The 18,391-nt window shown below is 33.2% G+C and overlaps 3 protein-coding genes across 8 annotated transcripts in view; 2 read left to right on the forward strand and 1 right to left on the reverse strand.

Moving 5' to 3' along the window:
• LOC122521251 (mucin-5AC) overlaps window positions 1-18,391 on the reverse strand; it is a 280,846-nt gene that overhangs the window by 63,368 nt on the left and 199,087 nt on the right. The window lies entirely within an intron of this gene.
• LOC122520936 (piggyBac transposable element-derived protein 4-like) lies at window positions 14,709-16,496 on the forward strand. The gene is given in 3 exon segments (XM_043641265.1): window positions 14,709-14,751; window positions 15,482-15,625; window positions 15,628-16,496. Coding segments are annotated over 3 exon segments (1,056 nt in total).
• LOC122521252 lies at window positions 16,494-17,176 on the forward strand. Its single transcript, XM_043641815.1, has one exon. The coding sequence runs from the start codon at window positions 16,592-16,594 to the stop codon at window positions 17,159-17,161; it is 570 nt and encodes a 189-aa protein (XP_043497750.1). The 5' UTR covers window positions 16,494-16,591; the 3' UTR covers window positions 17,162-17,176.

Genomic DNA, 18,391 nt, shown 5'->3' on the forward strand with positions numbered 1-18,391 from the left:
CTCGTTAAAATATTAAAATACATTTTTCTGTATATTTATTGAAATATTTTGTGTTAAAATTGTATCACCAAGGAGAAAAAAGAAAAAACAATAACGTGCAATAATTTGAGAAAGTATAATCTAACGTATCAAATGATCAGTTTCTGATCAGTATATACATAAAATATATTGCGACATTATAATTGGGAATAAATCGATGAGAAATAAATTCGTTAAAAAAAACCAAAAAAAAATGGAAGACGACAGAGTTCGTGACGTAACGGAGCTAATACCTCTCTTTAATTTCCCGATTATCAGTTTTTTCTTATCATCTTATTCTCGATAACACGGTACTACGTCCAACGATATTATCCGATTTTATTTGTTGTTTTATTTTTTCTCTGCTTCTTCCGTTTATTTTTTTGTTCCCCATGTTCCGTGTAAAACGCGAGCTCGACCGCGAATGCTTTTTAAGGGTCGGCGTCTATGGTGTGGTAGATACGTACATACACACACACATACACAAATACACATACACGCGTATATAGGAAGGAAGAAAGGAAGGAGGAAGGGCTGGCTGACGCTCTCGTCGTTCGTAGGAAAAGTTTATATTGGATTTCATATTTAATGGAACGCACACTCTTGCCACTATCGCTACCACCACCATCACCAACCCACCACCACCACCACCACCATCACCATCACTAGCACCACATTCGCTTTCCAGATAAATTATTTATGTTGAGACACGCTTCACCTCTGTTTCTTGCTTGCTAAAGGTGACGAAAAATGGAACTGCGAGAAAGTAGAGAAAAGTCCCCTTTTTATGAGAAATAAACGTGGAATGATAGAAATAACCTGACACAAAACAAAAAATACATAAAACACGTCCGCAAACCGAACTTTTCGATTATATTATTTATGCCCCTTTAACGTAAAATATGAAGAAAAACACACAAAAAAAAGAAAAAGAACGAAAATCGAATAGATACCTGCGAGAAAGAAATCGATAAAGAAAAAAAAAAGAAAAGAAGAAAAACAACGGACAGTTGGGTTGTTCGTTAACGAGACAATAAAATAACGACGCGTTTAGGGTATATTTTCCGATATTCAACCTTAATAGGACGTAATTAAACAACCTATGCAAATTCTAGCCTCATTATGTAGATTTAAGGAGGGATAGAAATGAGTGGGACGATGGGAAAACTGTTATTAAATTTATCGTCTGAAGAGGACTGAGTGAGTGAGAGAGAGAGAGAGAGAGAGAGAAAATACGCTTTAACTGTACTACTATACGTTGTCTTTGGTGGAAAGAGAAGAGAGAATGCGGGCGAAGGGGCTGAGGGGGGTGGGTCTGTAGTAGATAAACCACAATTGTCGTTAAAACGGAAAGGAAGAAGGAAGGATTTCTCCTTGAGAAAAGGAAAAATCTCCTTTCTTAACGGGTTCGAGATACTCGCGAACGATGGTGCTTTTTAATTGGGCCACCATTCTCAAAATAAAAAAAAAAAAAAAAACGAATAAGAGAGATCCGGATAAAAGTAGAAACACGAAAGAAAGAAAGAAGAGAAAAAGAAAGTAGAAAAGGATAAGAATAAACGAAAAAAAAAGAAAAAAAAAAGAAAAGCTAAATAAATACAAGACGCTAGAGACGGGCATTCATCCTTTTTAATGGCTTCATTGAATCTTTAAGAGGGTAATAATTGATGACTCTTCATTGTTCCCCCTATCTTCTATTATCGAATAAGGGACTGATATCTCAGGGCTGAAAATTACCACCCTCTATGTCTGATCTTATCGACGTTTTAGTATGATCGATCTTTTTTTATGTACACTCGGACACGTGTTATTTGATATTAGGTTGCACGTAAAGTTCTTCACGATTTATCGATGTATATATATATATATTGAATTAATTTTTATAAATAACAAAAAATATATATGATATAATGATAAGTTTAATAATAATTACATAATTTTAATTTTTGTTTTGTTTTATCTATACATTATATTGTACTTTACTGTAATTAATGGCCTTTAGGGAGCCTAGGCTCTAGGGTCAATAAAATATTATTAAATAAATAAAAAAAATGTATAAAATGTATTAATTTTTTCTTTTTTTATATATAATTAATTTACAAACAATTTGTTTATATAGAATAACGTTGATTTAAAATTGTTCTTCCAAATTTGATTGTGTTATTATTAAAAAGTAATTTTAAATGAAATATTATTATATTATTTTTAAATATAAAATTCAAACACACACACACACACACATACACATACACAAAAGATCACTTTGTTAAAACGATTCTTTTCGTAGTTTTCCTCGACTTCTTTTCTCGGTTTTCGTGTCCTTTCAGTGACCTTTTTCCACAGAAAGACCATAGAAAACGGTACGACAAAGTGCCCATGAAATCTCGTAGAAAGAGAAACGATTCGATAATTGGCAGAATAAATCACATTGCCGTGGTATAAGAGGAACACGAGAATAAGAGAGAAAGATAGAACGAATGAAAGAATGGAAAGAAAAGAAAAAAAGGAATAAATAAAAAAGGAAAAAAAAAGAAAGAGATATCCTTAGAGAGGGATTGAAGTAGGAAAAATCTGCTTAATTGCTCTCCGGTTGTTCAAAGGATACCTTATGCCTGGGGTTAGGATCGTTCAACGAGTCAATTTTACTACAGTCCAAGTTACATAAATACATAAAACAACGAAGAAGATTTGAATTTTTTCTTCTTATTCCTGAGAAGAATAAATCAAGAAAAGAAAACGTGTTTTATTAGAGGTAATAATTATTAAGTAACTTAATAGTTTTCTTCTACGTTTTTTTAATGTACCGTCGAGTAAGTCATTCATTAGTATATACAAATCAATAAATATTATTGCGTGTTAATTTGTCGGTAAAGCAAATAAATAAAAAAAAAAATAAAATAATATTATTACAATACAAATAATTATTGGATTAATCTTTTAACGTAAAAACAAAATTTAGAAATTATTTTTTAACGAAAATTCTACATTTATACAATGGATACGTTTTTATTTTAATCCCAAATATTAATACTGATAATTATACTTAAAGGAAACTTAAAGAAACACTCAGTTTTTGTATACAATGGATGATATTCTCGAATTCGAAATGTGTAAATTGAATTTTTCCTCGTACGATTCAGCATTTGACGAAACGACGACGACAATGACATGTCATTTTTGACGAACGAGCTTTGAACAACATCGCACAGGCTTGTTTCTACTAGGAAAATTGCTATGCCCGCGTTCGAATATCGTACGCCGTGTGTTACCCGGACACAAACGGGCCAAAGCACCAATTTGTCAAAGAGTGCACTCGACCGAGGAGGCATCGATTAATTTAACGATTAAATTATGCCACCTTCCTCCCTCCCCTGCTGGCATATATCCGTCGTCGATTTCCCAATTCGAGCAGAAAGCAAAAGAATTATCCTATGCTATTTTTAAAAATGATTTTAACTATCCAAGATTATTGGAATTCCTATAAAGCGAAGTGAAATAATCGCACGATAATCCAATCGATTGTTTGGAACAAAATTGCGATAATTAAATAAGAAATATCTTTGTTATTTTAAGTTTATATTTATTTTTGTTTCTTTTTTTAAAGCAATAAAAGTTCAGTGAAAGAAGAAAAGAGAATATAAGTCTAGTTCGATCTGCAGTGGTTAACCTCGGAACTGTTTCTGAAGCGAACCGACCGGCCGCCATCAACAGAGAACTCAATCTACGAGCCATTACTCGTAACAGAGTCGCGTGTGGATTCGAAAACGAAGTCTGTAAAAGCAATTCAGTGATTTAATGTCTCAACTTATTCGTACACCTTGCGTTCGTAAACAGAATATCCTCCTATTTCTTTTTCTTTTTCTCGATGCGATACGTTCGAATGCGTTTGGTCTCGATTCGAAGAAGAAAAATCCGAATCGGGTGAGAAAGAAAAAGAAAGTCGACTATGTGTGTTCTCTCTAAAAATCCTCTGAAAATACATTTATTCTATCCTCTTTTATTTCTCGTACATTTCGTATATATTTCCTTTTCTCTTAATAAAAATCGAATAAAAATCTAGCCCGTGAATAATTGAATAGAATAATATATCAGTATTTTGTAAAGTTTCGGAATAAATTTCTCTTTTTTCGTCGGTGTATTTATTAAGATATTTTACAAATGTTATTTAACGTGAATTTTATATATTATTAGTGTAAATTGTTTGAGAGTGTTTATGGCCGAGATATGGCCAGCCAGATAATTGTACGAAAAAAGTTTGGCAAAAATATTTTCGGATTAATTCAAAATTCTGACGGTGATACTTAAAGTGGGCCGTAACAATCCTCAGACACGTTATACCAAAAAAATGATTTACAAAGGTTTCACAATGATGTCGAATAATTTGTTATCTAATAAAATATAATCAAAATGTTGCGAACATTTTTTTTACATTTACAGATCAAACAAATCAAATAATAATTATTGCAAGGAAAAAAAGAAATCATTTCTTTCTGATAGCCAGATAATTGTACGAAAAAAGTTTCGCAAAAATATTTTCGGATTAATTCAAAACTCTGACGGTGATACTTAAAGTGAGCCGTAACCATCCTCAGACACGTTATACCAAAAAAATGATTTACAAAGGTTCCACAATTATGTCGAATAATTTCTTATCTAATAAAATATAATCAAAATGTTGGGAACATTTTTTTTTACATTTACAGATCAAACAAATCAAATAATAATTATTGTAAAGAAAAAAAGAAATCATTTCTTTCTGATAGCCAGATAATTGTACGAGCAAAGTTTGGCAAAAATATTTTCGGATGAATTCAAAACTATAAAAAAATAAAATAAAAATAACTATAAAAAAAAAACTATAAAAAAAAAGATAAAATATAATAAAAATGTTGCAAATAACATTTTTTTTACATTTACAGATCAAACAAATCAAATAATAATTATTCTAATCGAAAAATAAATCCGATATAGATTACGGTAAAAGAAATATAATAAATAACAAAAAAAAATATATATAAAAAGAAAGAGAAGGGTAGAAGAAGTAAAAAAAATTGACAAGAAAATAAAAATGAAAAAGAATGGCAACGTTAAAACGTTAATTAATCATATCCATAGTCAAGTAAGTAGATAGTTTTTAATTCGGGTAGATATAAGCCACGTTTAACCGTGATATCGTTTAATCGTCGAAACGACTTTTCTCGCTAATTGGTACGCCATAGTAGTCGCCTTTGACGTTGAATACGAAAGTTACTACGTATATATATATATATATCATCCTCTCTATCTCTTTCATTCTCATTTCCATTCTCATTCTCTTTCTCTTCAATACTACTCGCACGTCGTTCGTTTGAACTCATTTACCTTGGTCCATCCACCCCCACACACATCGCTCTTTTAACTACGAAAGGGGAGACTTTGTGTGAATTTAACGACGATAACGAAACGAGACTTCACCGATAGTATTAGCTACCTGACTAATTGGTCTGACTACGAACGTATGCATAGAATGCGATCGTCGTTGGATCACTTTCGAGTAATACTAGAATAAAAATAGAATGAGAAATATATATATGTAGAGAGAGAGAGAGAGAGAGAAGAATACGAAATCCTATTTTCATCGATGTCCTTCTACCTTTCGATTCACGTCCATTCGAAATTCACGATTCTATTTTGTTTGCCTTTTTCTTATCTCGACCGATACATCTTAAACATTTTGTTCTTTTTTTTTTTAATCATCTTCTTACACGAGTTGTCTCGTTTCAAAATGACAAATATTAAGTGAATTGCCCGACTATACACGAAAAAGAAAAAAAAGAATCTATATCCACCGTGCATCTTAAAATGTTTCATTTATATTTTTATTTTATTTTCTTTTTTTATTATTTTTCTTTTTCACGTATTTCGGGACACGATCGCATCGATGTCGGACACGCTTCAAATCGATGCTTTTTAATAAACATTCAAAATTCATAACCGAAAAGTAATCCCTCGAAACCGCAAAATCTGTGTATACAACCGTTAGTAACGTTGTATAAATTATTTTTTCTTTTTTTTTGTTTTTACGTGGGAAATAAATAACTGATGACTCGTGCAACGGAAACACGCGTTTTACGTTGTTGTTGTTTTTGTTGTTTTTGTTTTTATTTTTCATTTTTAATTTTAATAAAAACCGAACGTTTATCGACGAAACGATAGGAGGTTTTACATTACTTTTTTTTCTCCTTTTTTTTTTTAGGTATTTTTTAATTGTTGGGATCTCTGTCGAGAGTTGGCTTTCGTAGTAGCCAACGATGAATCATAATTAACCACTTTCGAAGGTATGCATCGATAGGATGCATCATGCACCGAGTGCAACACAACGGCCATTAAGCGTGACGATCCGTCAGCGATTTTACGTCCTGCTAATAACGTGTAATGTCGAATTAACACGACGGCCACATTTATTCGTTCATTCTCTCTCTCTCTCTCTCTCACTCATTCATTCTAACTCTCCCACTTGGTATACTCCTCCTCCTCCTCTTCCTCTCTTTTCCCTCTTCCCCCTTTCGTCCCCCTCTCGCCCTCTACCTTTCCCTTCCTTTCGTTATATGTCGCGTTCGCGAAACGAACGTACGGTTCCCACCGATATATAGGCCGAACACATTGCATTAATGTTAAATACGTTTTCGGTGCGATCGTATATCAAAATGGCTGACGTAGCGACCACGATGCAGCCAATCCATGCCAGAAATAACCACGAATTAAAATCGCATTGGCCTACCTGTCTGCTGATCAAAGATGACAACACTCTCTATTCCCCGATATCTATATCATCGATGATTATTTCCGATTTCACAAACTAATGCGATACGATGATAGGTATACGATATACGTTGAAAATAAATCACGCTTATAATGGAAAAATGATAAGTTTGATTTCATTTCGTATTAACCCCTTTGTTTGCACTCGAGGCCCTTTTTCTCTTGCGCGAATCAGCAACTCGAGACGATTTCGGCCAAATTAAGTTGACATTTTACAGGTACTTTAAAAACATTTATAAACAAACAAGCGTATAGAAATAATAAAATATCAACAGGTCTTCGTGGCTCAAGTGGTAGAGCGTTCTTTCGGTATGCGAAAGATCCTGGGTTCGAATCCCCCCGGGTCCTCTCGATTTGTTAAACAATTAAAGCTCGAATTTTTTGGGAGAGTTCTTCGAACGAACAAATGCGTCAGGGTTGCGTCACTAAATAATAAAATATCAGTTTATTCATTTATATGTCGAAAAAAAGAAACTTTGATAAATATTGCACTCTGTAATTAGTTTTGTTGTGATATTTAATGAAACTTGAAATCAGCCGGGCGCCGTATCGGCGCCACTCGAGTGCAAAGGGTTAATAAATTCTACGATTTAGTTTTAGAAAAAGAGAGAGAGAAGGAATTAAAAAAAAGCTACTCGATTAACAAATCTAATCATTTAACAAAACAGTTGATATACATTTTAAAACCCGCTTGAATTTAATGAGCCGATAATCTCGACCTCATGAAAAGAGTTGGTGCTTTTATCGCGGAGAGTCGAAACGATAAACCGTGACGACACGAAAAAGATGACAAAGAAACGTGTTTCCACGCGCGAGAGAGACCCCAACATATTAATGCTACATGAATGCGTGGCCGTTGATGCGTTGAGAATAGAACTTTAAGTACGAGGCCGAGTGACGTCATTCGCGTTCTCGCATATACCTACATGCATATACGTATATTATAATACGCACGTATGTTCGTACGTATGTATGTGTGTATATGACTATACATATACTCATTCAAACACCTCTCCGTTACTTTGGAATGTTTCACGCCTACGAATGTCGTAAGAATTGGTCAAACTGAATGTATACTTTAAGTTCGTATTATTCGCATTATCGAAACCGTAATAATTTATCTATAACTTTTCCTATTAGATTGTTAAGATTAAAATGTTACTTTAATTTGATTTGAATAATTTGTCCATCGATATTTAAAAAAATATATTAAAATGTCAACAATGGCACAATCAAATTCCCTTTATAAATAATAACCAAAAATTAAATATATATTATATATACAAAAAATCAATAATAAAAACCGAACGATCGTATAAATCGAATCGAGTTAATAAATATTTTGGGTAAAACCAACGGAATCTTTAAAATACAATGGTGTACAATGACATCGTAAAAGAGTCGTTATCGTAAAAAGAGTTATAAAGAGGAAGTGGTGTATAAAAAAAAATGCAAGGAAAGAGAAAAAGAGAAAGAGAGAAGGAATGAAAAGGAGGAGGAGGAGGAGAAGAAGGGGAAGGGTTCAAAATGGAGGATTACGAGTGAGAAATCTCGCGGTTAACTTTTATGGTGCAATTAACGTATTTATACGATACTCAACGAATCAGAAATGTTTTAACTGCTCCCTTTTTTCTTGCTCTTCCTCTTTCCTATCTTTTTCCCCCACTCCGTTTTTCTCCCTCTCTCTCTCTCTCTCTCTCTCTTTCTCTATCTTGTTCTCGAATCGGTCCACGAGGAACTCTGAAGTAACGCCACAGCAGCACGCTTTTATCCACAAACTTCTCTTAATGGCTGATCAACAAGAAACCCAAAGTTCCATCTGGGTGGAAACTTTTTAATTAAAGAAAAAGAAACGACGGGGTTGAGTATCTTTCGAAGGATCTCTCTCTCTCTCTCTTTCTTTTTCTATCTTTCTATCTTTTTGAATGACGTTCCGATTGCAAACCACAACGATTCACTTCTATCTTTTAAATTTTTCATACATCTTCGTCCGAGTTTCTACTCGAGTTAAAAACTTTACGTCTAATTATGACGAAACTTGATTATCTAGCTGAACTCAAACTCAAATTCGAGTTTCTCGTTAAAAAGAAGAGGAAAAAAAATATGAAAACTGAAAGAGAGAGAGAGAGAGGGAGAGAAGAATTCTAAACGACAGCGAAAGAAAAACAATTTCATTTTTTTTCCCCTCCGAAATGAAGGTTTAGAGATGAGAGAAAGAAGAAAAGAAAAAAACACGCGATTGAAAGAAACATCGCGGAAAAACCGAGATGGGAATAAAGAGGTTCGTTGATCTAAAATTTTCTTTTCAAGAATAGAACGATGATATCGAAGAGAGAGAGAGATAGAAAGAAGGAAAACTATAGTCGTTGGTAAGAAGATAATCCACAAGTGGACTCTCCCGAGAATAAGTAAACGATCTTCTTTCTAAAACAGTTCAGCTTCTATCTCCATGTTTCTCTCGCAAACAAACGCATACAACAAACACTGACGAACTCAAGCGACGACGACGCGACGATCTCGTATTTCTCGAGTGATAAGTGATAACGAATAAAGAATAATCGTTTTCGAGTAAATTGTCTTTATCGTCGTGTGTTATGTTATGTTAGTGTGACGTAAAAGACGATGTATAATTTTGTAAACGAGCCGCGCACATCGTTTGTTCGCACATCGTCCAAACAAATTCATTAATTTCGCTTTCAGACACTTTTTTAATCCTTTTTTTCTCTGTTGGTTTTTAACGTGAAAGATATTTCTCATTGGTGTTTGATTCTTTAGATTTAAAAAAAAAAAAGAAATATTTTATTAACCTTTCGAAGGTCTCTGCGCTGTTATATACATACGAAGACATTTTTATTTGGTTTGAATCGTTGCAGTAATTAATATAAGATTTCTTTTTTATTTATTTAATTTTTCTAATTCGATATAAAGAAAAATAATCATTCGGTTAACGAATAGATTAATACGAATCGCGATAGAAATTATTTGTTTTATGACGATCTATTAAATAAATATTATTAATTTTAACTTTTCTTTTTTTTTGTTCCCACGAAATTAATTCGAATTTGGCGTATTAATGTATTTAAAAGTAGACTAAATAATATTTCGCGTCGAGTAAAAATATAATAGAAAATGTGTATATATATATATATAATAATAAATATATTTTATATTATAATAAATATATATAATTAAATAATTTTAATAAATTATAATAAATTATATTATATAAATATATATATAATAATAATAAATATAAATAATAATAAATAATATTCTTTGTCTATACTAACCATAATAAACAATAATAAAAGAGTCCCGGCGTATTGAAAGTTTATTATCTAACTCACAGTTAAACTACTTTCGTAAAAAGATGAAATATAAAAAAGAAAATACACTATAAGAAGTTCATGCATACATGGCCTATATCTTTAGAACACATATATACTGGCGATAAAACATTGCGATATGCAAATAGGATCGAAAGGAAAATCGAAGATATCAGTAGGTTATAACGTATAGTGAGAAAGATAGTAAACGTATATACATATACATATATATGAATAAAGGTATGCTGTGTATGTATATACGTATGCAAAATTTACACGAGTATGAGAGAACCGTACACGCTCTGGGCGTTCACGGATCGTCGAGGCGAATTATTCCGCCTGCACGGCCATTCGTTATAATACAGCTTGCGTATTATATTCGCGCTCGGTTCGTCCTAACGCCATTAATGGGTTCTGTAAGGTCTTCTTCCCGCCACTACTACCACCATCAATACTACTACTACTACTACTACTACTATTATATCCTTCACTTGCACAACCATCACCACCATCACCAATACCAACACTCATTACTACTACTACTATTACTACTACTACTACTACTACTATTACTACTACTACAAGAAAACGTTCACCCTTCCCGCGTTTCCTCTCTTTACCTAGTACCGTGAAATCGATCGACTAGCAGAGCCTAATGGCGCCATCCCGTATAGCAAAACGTGGAAAATAGCAGAAGCATGAGAGAAAAAGAGAGAGAGAGAGAGAGAGAAAATAGGAAGACGATGAAAAGTCGACGAAACTTCTTGAAACTGCATACCTTTACGAGCAGCATGCTTTCCTATCGTAGAATAAAATCGATAATGTATCAAAATGTTGGATAATGGTTTTAGTGAATCTATTTGTGATCCGGCTATCGAGACAACTATTCCAAGCGAAGTGAAGTAAAGTTTTCCAAATAAAGCAATGAATAACGTACGAATAAATATTTATCAATGTGTTCGGGTTTTCAAAGATACCGTCGTGTGTGTGTGTGTGTGTGTGTATCGACGAGAAAGAAGAGTTTTACAAATATGATTTATAATGACGTTGGTTGGTAGAGAAAAATCAACAGAATTGAGTATAAAATGTTATCGACGGAAAAAGAGATAAAAAAAAAACAAAAGTCATTGAAAAGAAATCGAAGAAACACAAGATTATTCGTTTGGCGAACAAAAATATTCATTGATTATGTATATTTCGTAAAAGACGAAAAGAAATGGCAACTTGTTGTATTGAATTAACGATCGATGTTGAGTTTTAATTCGTATCGTTAAAGCGTACACACATATATATATATATGCATTCGTGTTTGTACATTGACCACCACCCAGTTAAATATTTCGATTGGTGCTTGATTTCGAACGCGAACAAAACAAAACAACAACGGTGAACGATAAAAATGCAATTTTAAACGCTTTACAGTCCGCGATTATATAGAACAAAATTGTATAATTAACAATATAATAAATAAATATTAATATATATATATTTATAAATAGAAATATAATAATGAATTAATAATCGAGAAAAAAATATGAGAGAAAACTTTGTACTCAAAATATTTTCTAATCGAATTTTCTTGATCTCGCTTGAGAGATTTAAAATAAGGTATTTGTTTGTAATAATAATAATAATAGTAGTAATATAAATAGTAAAATAAGACAAAGATCTAATAGAGAGCTTAAATAGAACACTTCGACGAGCTTTGAAAGCTTTCGGATTAACTCGAGTCTCGGGTAACAATAATCTCATGTATGTTACGGGCTTCACCTGTTAAAAGAGGAAGGAAGAAAGAAAGAAAGAAAGAAAGAAAAAGAGAAAGAAGAAAGGGAAGTTGACGTACAGAATGACTACAACGACTATAGTAGCACTAACGTCGTCGTAAACGTATTATTCAGGGCGTCGTTAGTTTCTCATGCAACCAGGCAAGCAAGCAAGCAAGCAAGCAAGCAGGCAGGTACAACGCAGGTAGTAAATGTGAGCTGTTCGTGAATAGATCCGTACCTTGTGCCAGTAATACCGCCTATAATAATTCACTACATTTTACTCCGCGGTGAAACAAATTTTCTTACAAAGTAAAGATATGTACGTGAGAGAGAAAGAGAGAGAGAGAGAGAGAGAGAAAGTAAAATTACAAAAAATAAGATTTGCATAATGTATAATATATGTATATATGTAAATGGAATACGATTAATGAAGAAAATAATATTCACAAAGAATAAACTCGACGTTTGTGTTTATGTATCCTTTTTTTTTTTGTAATCGTTCTATTTAATTGTTCACTATTTTTAATATTATTTTCTCAAATAAATGATTAATATTAAATCACATTTTGTGAATAAAATATTATATAATTGGCCAATATAATTAATCGTTTAAAATTACTGACCCGAAAAATAATCGTTGCCATAAGTATAATAACAAAAGAAAAAAGAAAAAGGAAATGTCGTAATTTCTAATAAATTCTAAAAGAACGTTATATTATCTCTGGAATAACGTAAGGGTCTTTTATTAAAAAATCACAGGGATTCTTGTTGAGTTAGTGAAAGAGAAAAAGTTTGTATTTCCGTGATCGTTTCGTAAAGGAAAAGAAAGAGAGGAAAGAAAATACAAAAAAAAAGGAAAAAAGATGAGAAAAAGCGAGAGAGAGAGAGAAAGAAAGAAAGAATAAGGGGGAAAAAGGAGAGAAACGGACAAACGACGGTTAATAACTGGCACGTCCGTGTAAACTGCGAAAAGAGGGTAAGGAGGAAATAAAGTTGAGAAGGATACTCGCCTTGGCGGAACGTAAAGGAAGATTGGATTGGTTCCGCTGTTCCAATAGAGCCTGGAATCTCTATCTCTATCTCTATCTCTCTTTTTCTTTCTCATTACTCTTCTCTCTTCACTCTTCGCATTTCACATCGGCTCTCATACGCTGCTTCTCACAAACACAAACACAAACATATATATACATATATATATCCGCATTCACTCTCTCCCTCCCTCCCTCCCTCTTTTTCTCTCATAAACACACAAATATACATTGGATACACATATATACACTCGCAAACACACAAAATGTACAAACTTACAAATATATACACGTACGTAACACGTATATGCGTTCGCAAACATATAAGAACACATTTACGTAGTAGTATATTCATATACACACGTATACGAACGTGTATAAGTATTATATATCATACATATACGTATACATGCAATGCAATGCAAGGGAAACGTGTGCAAAAGGCGACCTCGGAGGAACGAATATTCTCTTTTGAAAATTAAGAAACACCTCGTCGAGGCACTTCGAGACGCTCGTTAGGCTCCTTTTTTAGATCTCCGTTCTCCCACGACGAGATTCATTCTCGGCACGATCTCTTTTTCTCTCTTTATCCTTTTCGTTTTTTTCTTTCGTTTCTTCTACCGAACTGTAATATCTTTTGATTTTTCAATAACTCTCCCAAGGATTCTCTTGTTCGTTGCTTTTAATGTCAAGAACGACTTTTACGAACATTCTACTCTTTTCTTCTATTACTTTTTTTTATTTTTTTTTGTCTTATTGCTTATTTTCTATATATATATAAGTAACGTACTTTCTCTCGGATTTAGATTAGAATGATTTGTCGTCTCGTTGCATCACGACGAACGTTTTCTTCATCCGCTATTTTTTTGTCTTCTTTTTTTTCAATCTTAAAATCTTCTTTCAAGTATAGTTAATATCGATATTTTTCGATAAAAATTAAGATTAGTAAACATTTCATAGAAACGTAATATTAATAATGAACATACGATATATATATTTCTGATAATTAAAATAGATTTCAATGAAAAAGTTACTAATTAAAATCAATATATTATATCTTACTTATAATGAAAGATAATTAAATGAAGAAAGTATTGTAGTTGTAAGTAACGAGTTGAGTGTTCCGATATCGAGTATCAATTATTATCGACGTTTCAATAGACGAACTCTGATATTTGTTAGCAACGTCCGTTCCGAAGTCGATCTTCGATGAACCAACCAGCACGTAGAAATCGGTAAGAGGAAAGCGGATGGGAGGTCATCATCTAAATTACCGATATATGTTGTAGAGTTCGTTGGTAATATTATGATAGCCAAATAGTATATCGATATATCGATGTATCGATGATCGAAAAGCCAAAATATTTCCTCAAATACGGTGACACGAAGCAACTTTAATGGTCAAACTTTCTCTTCCCTTCGCTGTGGAAACGTTTCTGGAGTTACGACTTTCTCTCATCCATAAATGTATGTAAATATACGTATATAAAATATATATTTATAGAAGAAACATAGATTATACGAACTGTAATATACTAAAATATTATTCTCTCTCTACTTCTTTTTATATTTATATAAAAATATAAACATAATATATGTAGGATTCGTGAAAAATTAGGCCGTTGGACTGACTGGACCGGGAGGACTCGAACCCGGATCTTTCGCATTCCGGGCGACTGCTTTTAACCACTGAGCTATCCAGGGCCCACCGTCCAATCTCCTCGCGAACGCCTATTTAAATTAACACTATTCCTACCAGGACCGGTCAAATGACCGTTTTTAAATTTTCATTTGGAATTTCCTACATTCAACGTATGTGAATCGCCTTTAAACTTTACCACTTTTCCTCATATATATGTATGATATATTTTTCAATATTCACTTATTTTTCTATTGTTTATTTTCCGAGAAAAATTTGTAGTCTGTCTTACCTACTACGACCGGTCATTTGACCGGTAGGACGATTTATACATTTATGTAAGAGTTTCTCTCTAAGACTCAATGCCAAAACTATAAAGTCGTTACAAACGAAAGGTAATGTAGTTATGACACATTTTATCCGATAAGTGCCTTCCAGAAAATGGTTTACTGCACTTCCAAGTGTTTAAAGTTCTCACTCGACTATCGGGCTAGCGGTGTTTATTTGCTTGATTGATATCCGATACGGTTAAAATCCTCGAATGTTCTACGCCATCTCATCTACTATGACGTAAAATAAATAAACTTGTAACTGAAGGAAGTGTATAGACGTCTTCTCACGAATTCAAATCAGTGTAGTCTTGCGACACGAACAGAGTGCATCGAACGTGAAAGTCACAAAGAGCATACTTGGCAGTCTTTTATTATTATTTTGTAATATTTTATATCGTATTACGTGTTATAAGTGCCATTTTCAAAATAGTGAACAAGACTAACAATACTTCGCAGTAAGTTTCACATTTTATCTTTTATTCTTTTTTTATCTATTTTGATTTACATTTTCATATTTTAGTTTTTATTTTTGTAGAATATTTGTCCCCAAAATGGCAAGACGTTTGAGGAGTGCGAATATTATTAGAGAGAATAAATGATATCGATGCAGAATGTTCTGAAGATGATCAGGAAATTCTGGATATGGAAAATAACAATACGGAAAATTATGATCCACTTGAAACAGATTCGAACACCGATGAGAACGAAGAGAATTTTCGAACGTACGTAGACGACGAAAGAGAAGGAGATTCTTAGTTAGTTCCGATAGTGAGAATGAGGAAGAAGTAAGCGAAATTGCGATGGACGGAACTGTTTGGCACAAAGTAAAAATAGGGTCTAATCCTGGAAGAGCACCTGGTCATAATATTTTTAGGGAAACATCAGGCCCGACTGGGTACAATAAACGTAATATTATGAAAGGCGAAGTTAGGACGGCATTTTCTGTGATAATTGATAAGAATATAATCGAACTTATAAGAAAGTGCACAGAGGCAGAGGCATTTAGAGTGTTGGGATATAAATGGGAACTATCCACTGCAAAGTTATATGCATTTTTTGCAATTCTGTATGCACGCGGCGCATATGAGGCTAAGAATATAGATATAGCACTTCTATGGAATAAAAAGTGGGGCCCGCCTTTTTTCTCAAATACTATGAGTAGACATGACTTTACGGAGATTATGAGATTTATTCGATTTGACGACAGAAATCAACGAAACCAACGGTTACAAACCGATAAATTTGCTATGATTTCCGAGGTTTGGTACAAGTTTATTGACAACAGTCAGAATTGTTATAAACCAGGACCATATATTACTATTGACGAACAATTGTTTCCAACGAAAGCAAGGTGTAGATTTACTCAACACATGCCCAATAAACCGGACAAATTTGGTATAAAATTCTGGTTAGCATTCGATGTGCGTAGCAAATATATAATATACGGCTTTCCATATTTGGGAAAAGATGAAAGTAGAGAACCCTCAGTTGCTCTTGGAGAGTTTGTCACTATGAAATTAGCAAAACCGTATGTAGGATGTGGAAGAAATATAACCACGGACAACTTTTTTACAAGCCTACTTTAGCAACAAAACTTTTAGCAAAAAAAACTACGATTGTTGGGACAATTAGAGCAAATAGAAAAGAGCTACCAAGACTGGCAAAACTGAAAAATGACGACATGGCACTTTTTTCAACCAAACTCTATCGCTCAAATAATTGTATGTTGACAGTTTACAAAGCCAAACCAAGAAAGAAAGTTCTAATTCTCAGTTCAATGCACAACTCCGTACAAATTGAAAAAAATGACACCCGAACACCGGAGACAATTCAATTATATAATAGCACCAAGTTTGGCGTAGATGTGACCGACCAAATGGCCAGAAATTATTCGGTAAAATCTAAATCTCGGAGATGGCCTTTGCAAGTATTTTTTAATATCTTGGATTTAGCCGGGATAAATGCATGGGTGTTATATAAAGAAACTACGGGAGGAGAAATTACAAGACAGGAATTTCTATTTCAATTGGCAGAAGAACTTGCCATCGAATACCAACAAGAGCTCGGCAAAAAAAATCAACCAATACCCATCGCAAGTACAAGTACAGGTTCTCGTGAACGGAAAACATGTCAGATAAGGTATTGTAAAGATAATAAGACGAACAAAATCTGTCTAAAATGTAAAAAGTACGTATGCGGAAAATGTACAGTTGAGAAGCCCATTTGTAAAAAATGCGACGAAAACGAATAAAATGTAGATTATGTACTCTTAATAAAAGAAAATATATTTTTATACTGGTAAGCTGGCCATTGGTCTGCATTCAATATTGAAAAATATAAGTTGTGAAAGACCGGTCATTTGACCAGCCGCGGTAGGAATAGGTATACGTGAAGTGTCGGTAGGAATAGTGTTAAGCTAGGAGGTGCTCGCATCCCACATATATAAGATATAATTTGTTTCAAATGGCTTATCTAGTAACATACATATATATATAATATGTAAATCAAAATAAATATAATTATAAAGTTACAAAAGATGAATAACAAAAAATTAGGATAAATGAAAAGAAATTTCTTTTGCATTTCCTTTAAGTAAGATATTTGTTTATATTCAATATTTTCTTATACTCGCGTGGATAATATGAGAAACCTTTTTTTGATATAATATATTAGAAAGAAGAAAAAGATGGAAAAACAAAGTGGCATGGAAAGAAACATCGTATCATATCGCGTGTTACGTTTTATATAACACGCAATAACATTTTAACGAGCGTTGATCTTCTCTCTCTCTCTCTCTCTTGTTGAAAATCCTAAAGAGAAGAAGTAGCTCTGACATAAACTACGTATGCATGCGCGTATATATTTCGTTAAAAGATCTCCCTTTCTCAAAGTAACGAATAATAGTAGTAGTAGTAATAGTAGTAATAGTAATAGTATCACAAATAATAGAGAAACGTCGCGACGACTCGTGCCAAAACTTGTACATCGTTGTTTTCGTCAGTCGCGAGTACGGAAAGGCATTTCGATGTTTCTCCGCACGTAATTCGGCCATTGTAAAAACCGAACGAACGGGAATAAAACGTAACGGGTAGAATATAGTAAAGAAGGGTGAGGATGAGGATGAGGGTGGTGGTGATGATGGTGGTCGAGTGAACAGGGTAGATGTATATGCAATTTTCCTACATTCAACGTTGGCAGTGCGAAAACGCGTATGATTTTAGTAAAACCAACCGACGTTTATCGAATGAAACAACGCGATAACAATAAACTCGTCTCGCGTGTTTATTAATTGACTTTTGTTATCAACTACTACTGCGCGTACAATTTTTTTTTTCCTTTCGTTTCCTTTCCTTTTCTTTTCTTTCTTATTCGTCTTTTTATTTAATATCATTTTTTTTCAATGATCTGAGAAAAGAAGATACTGTTATTAGCTTGATTTTAATTACGTAAAAGTTTGATTACTTTAATATCGTAGAATTAT

The sequence above is a fragment of the Polistes fuscatus genome, unplaced genomic scaffold (assembly GCF_010416935.1).
Source record: "Polistes fuscatus isolate 324 unplaced genomic scaffold, CU_Pfus_HIC Scaffold4, whole genome shotgun sequence".
Classification (NCBI taxonomy): Eukaryota; Metazoa; Arthropoda; class Insecta; order Hymenoptera; family Vespidae; genus Polistes; species Polistes fuscatus.

Excerpts from the sequence above, each read along its gene's own strand:
- LOC122521252 (XM_043641815.1), top strand. The coding sequence starts at position 16,592 with ATGGCACTTTTTTCAACCAAACTCTATCGCTCAAATAATTGTATGTTG.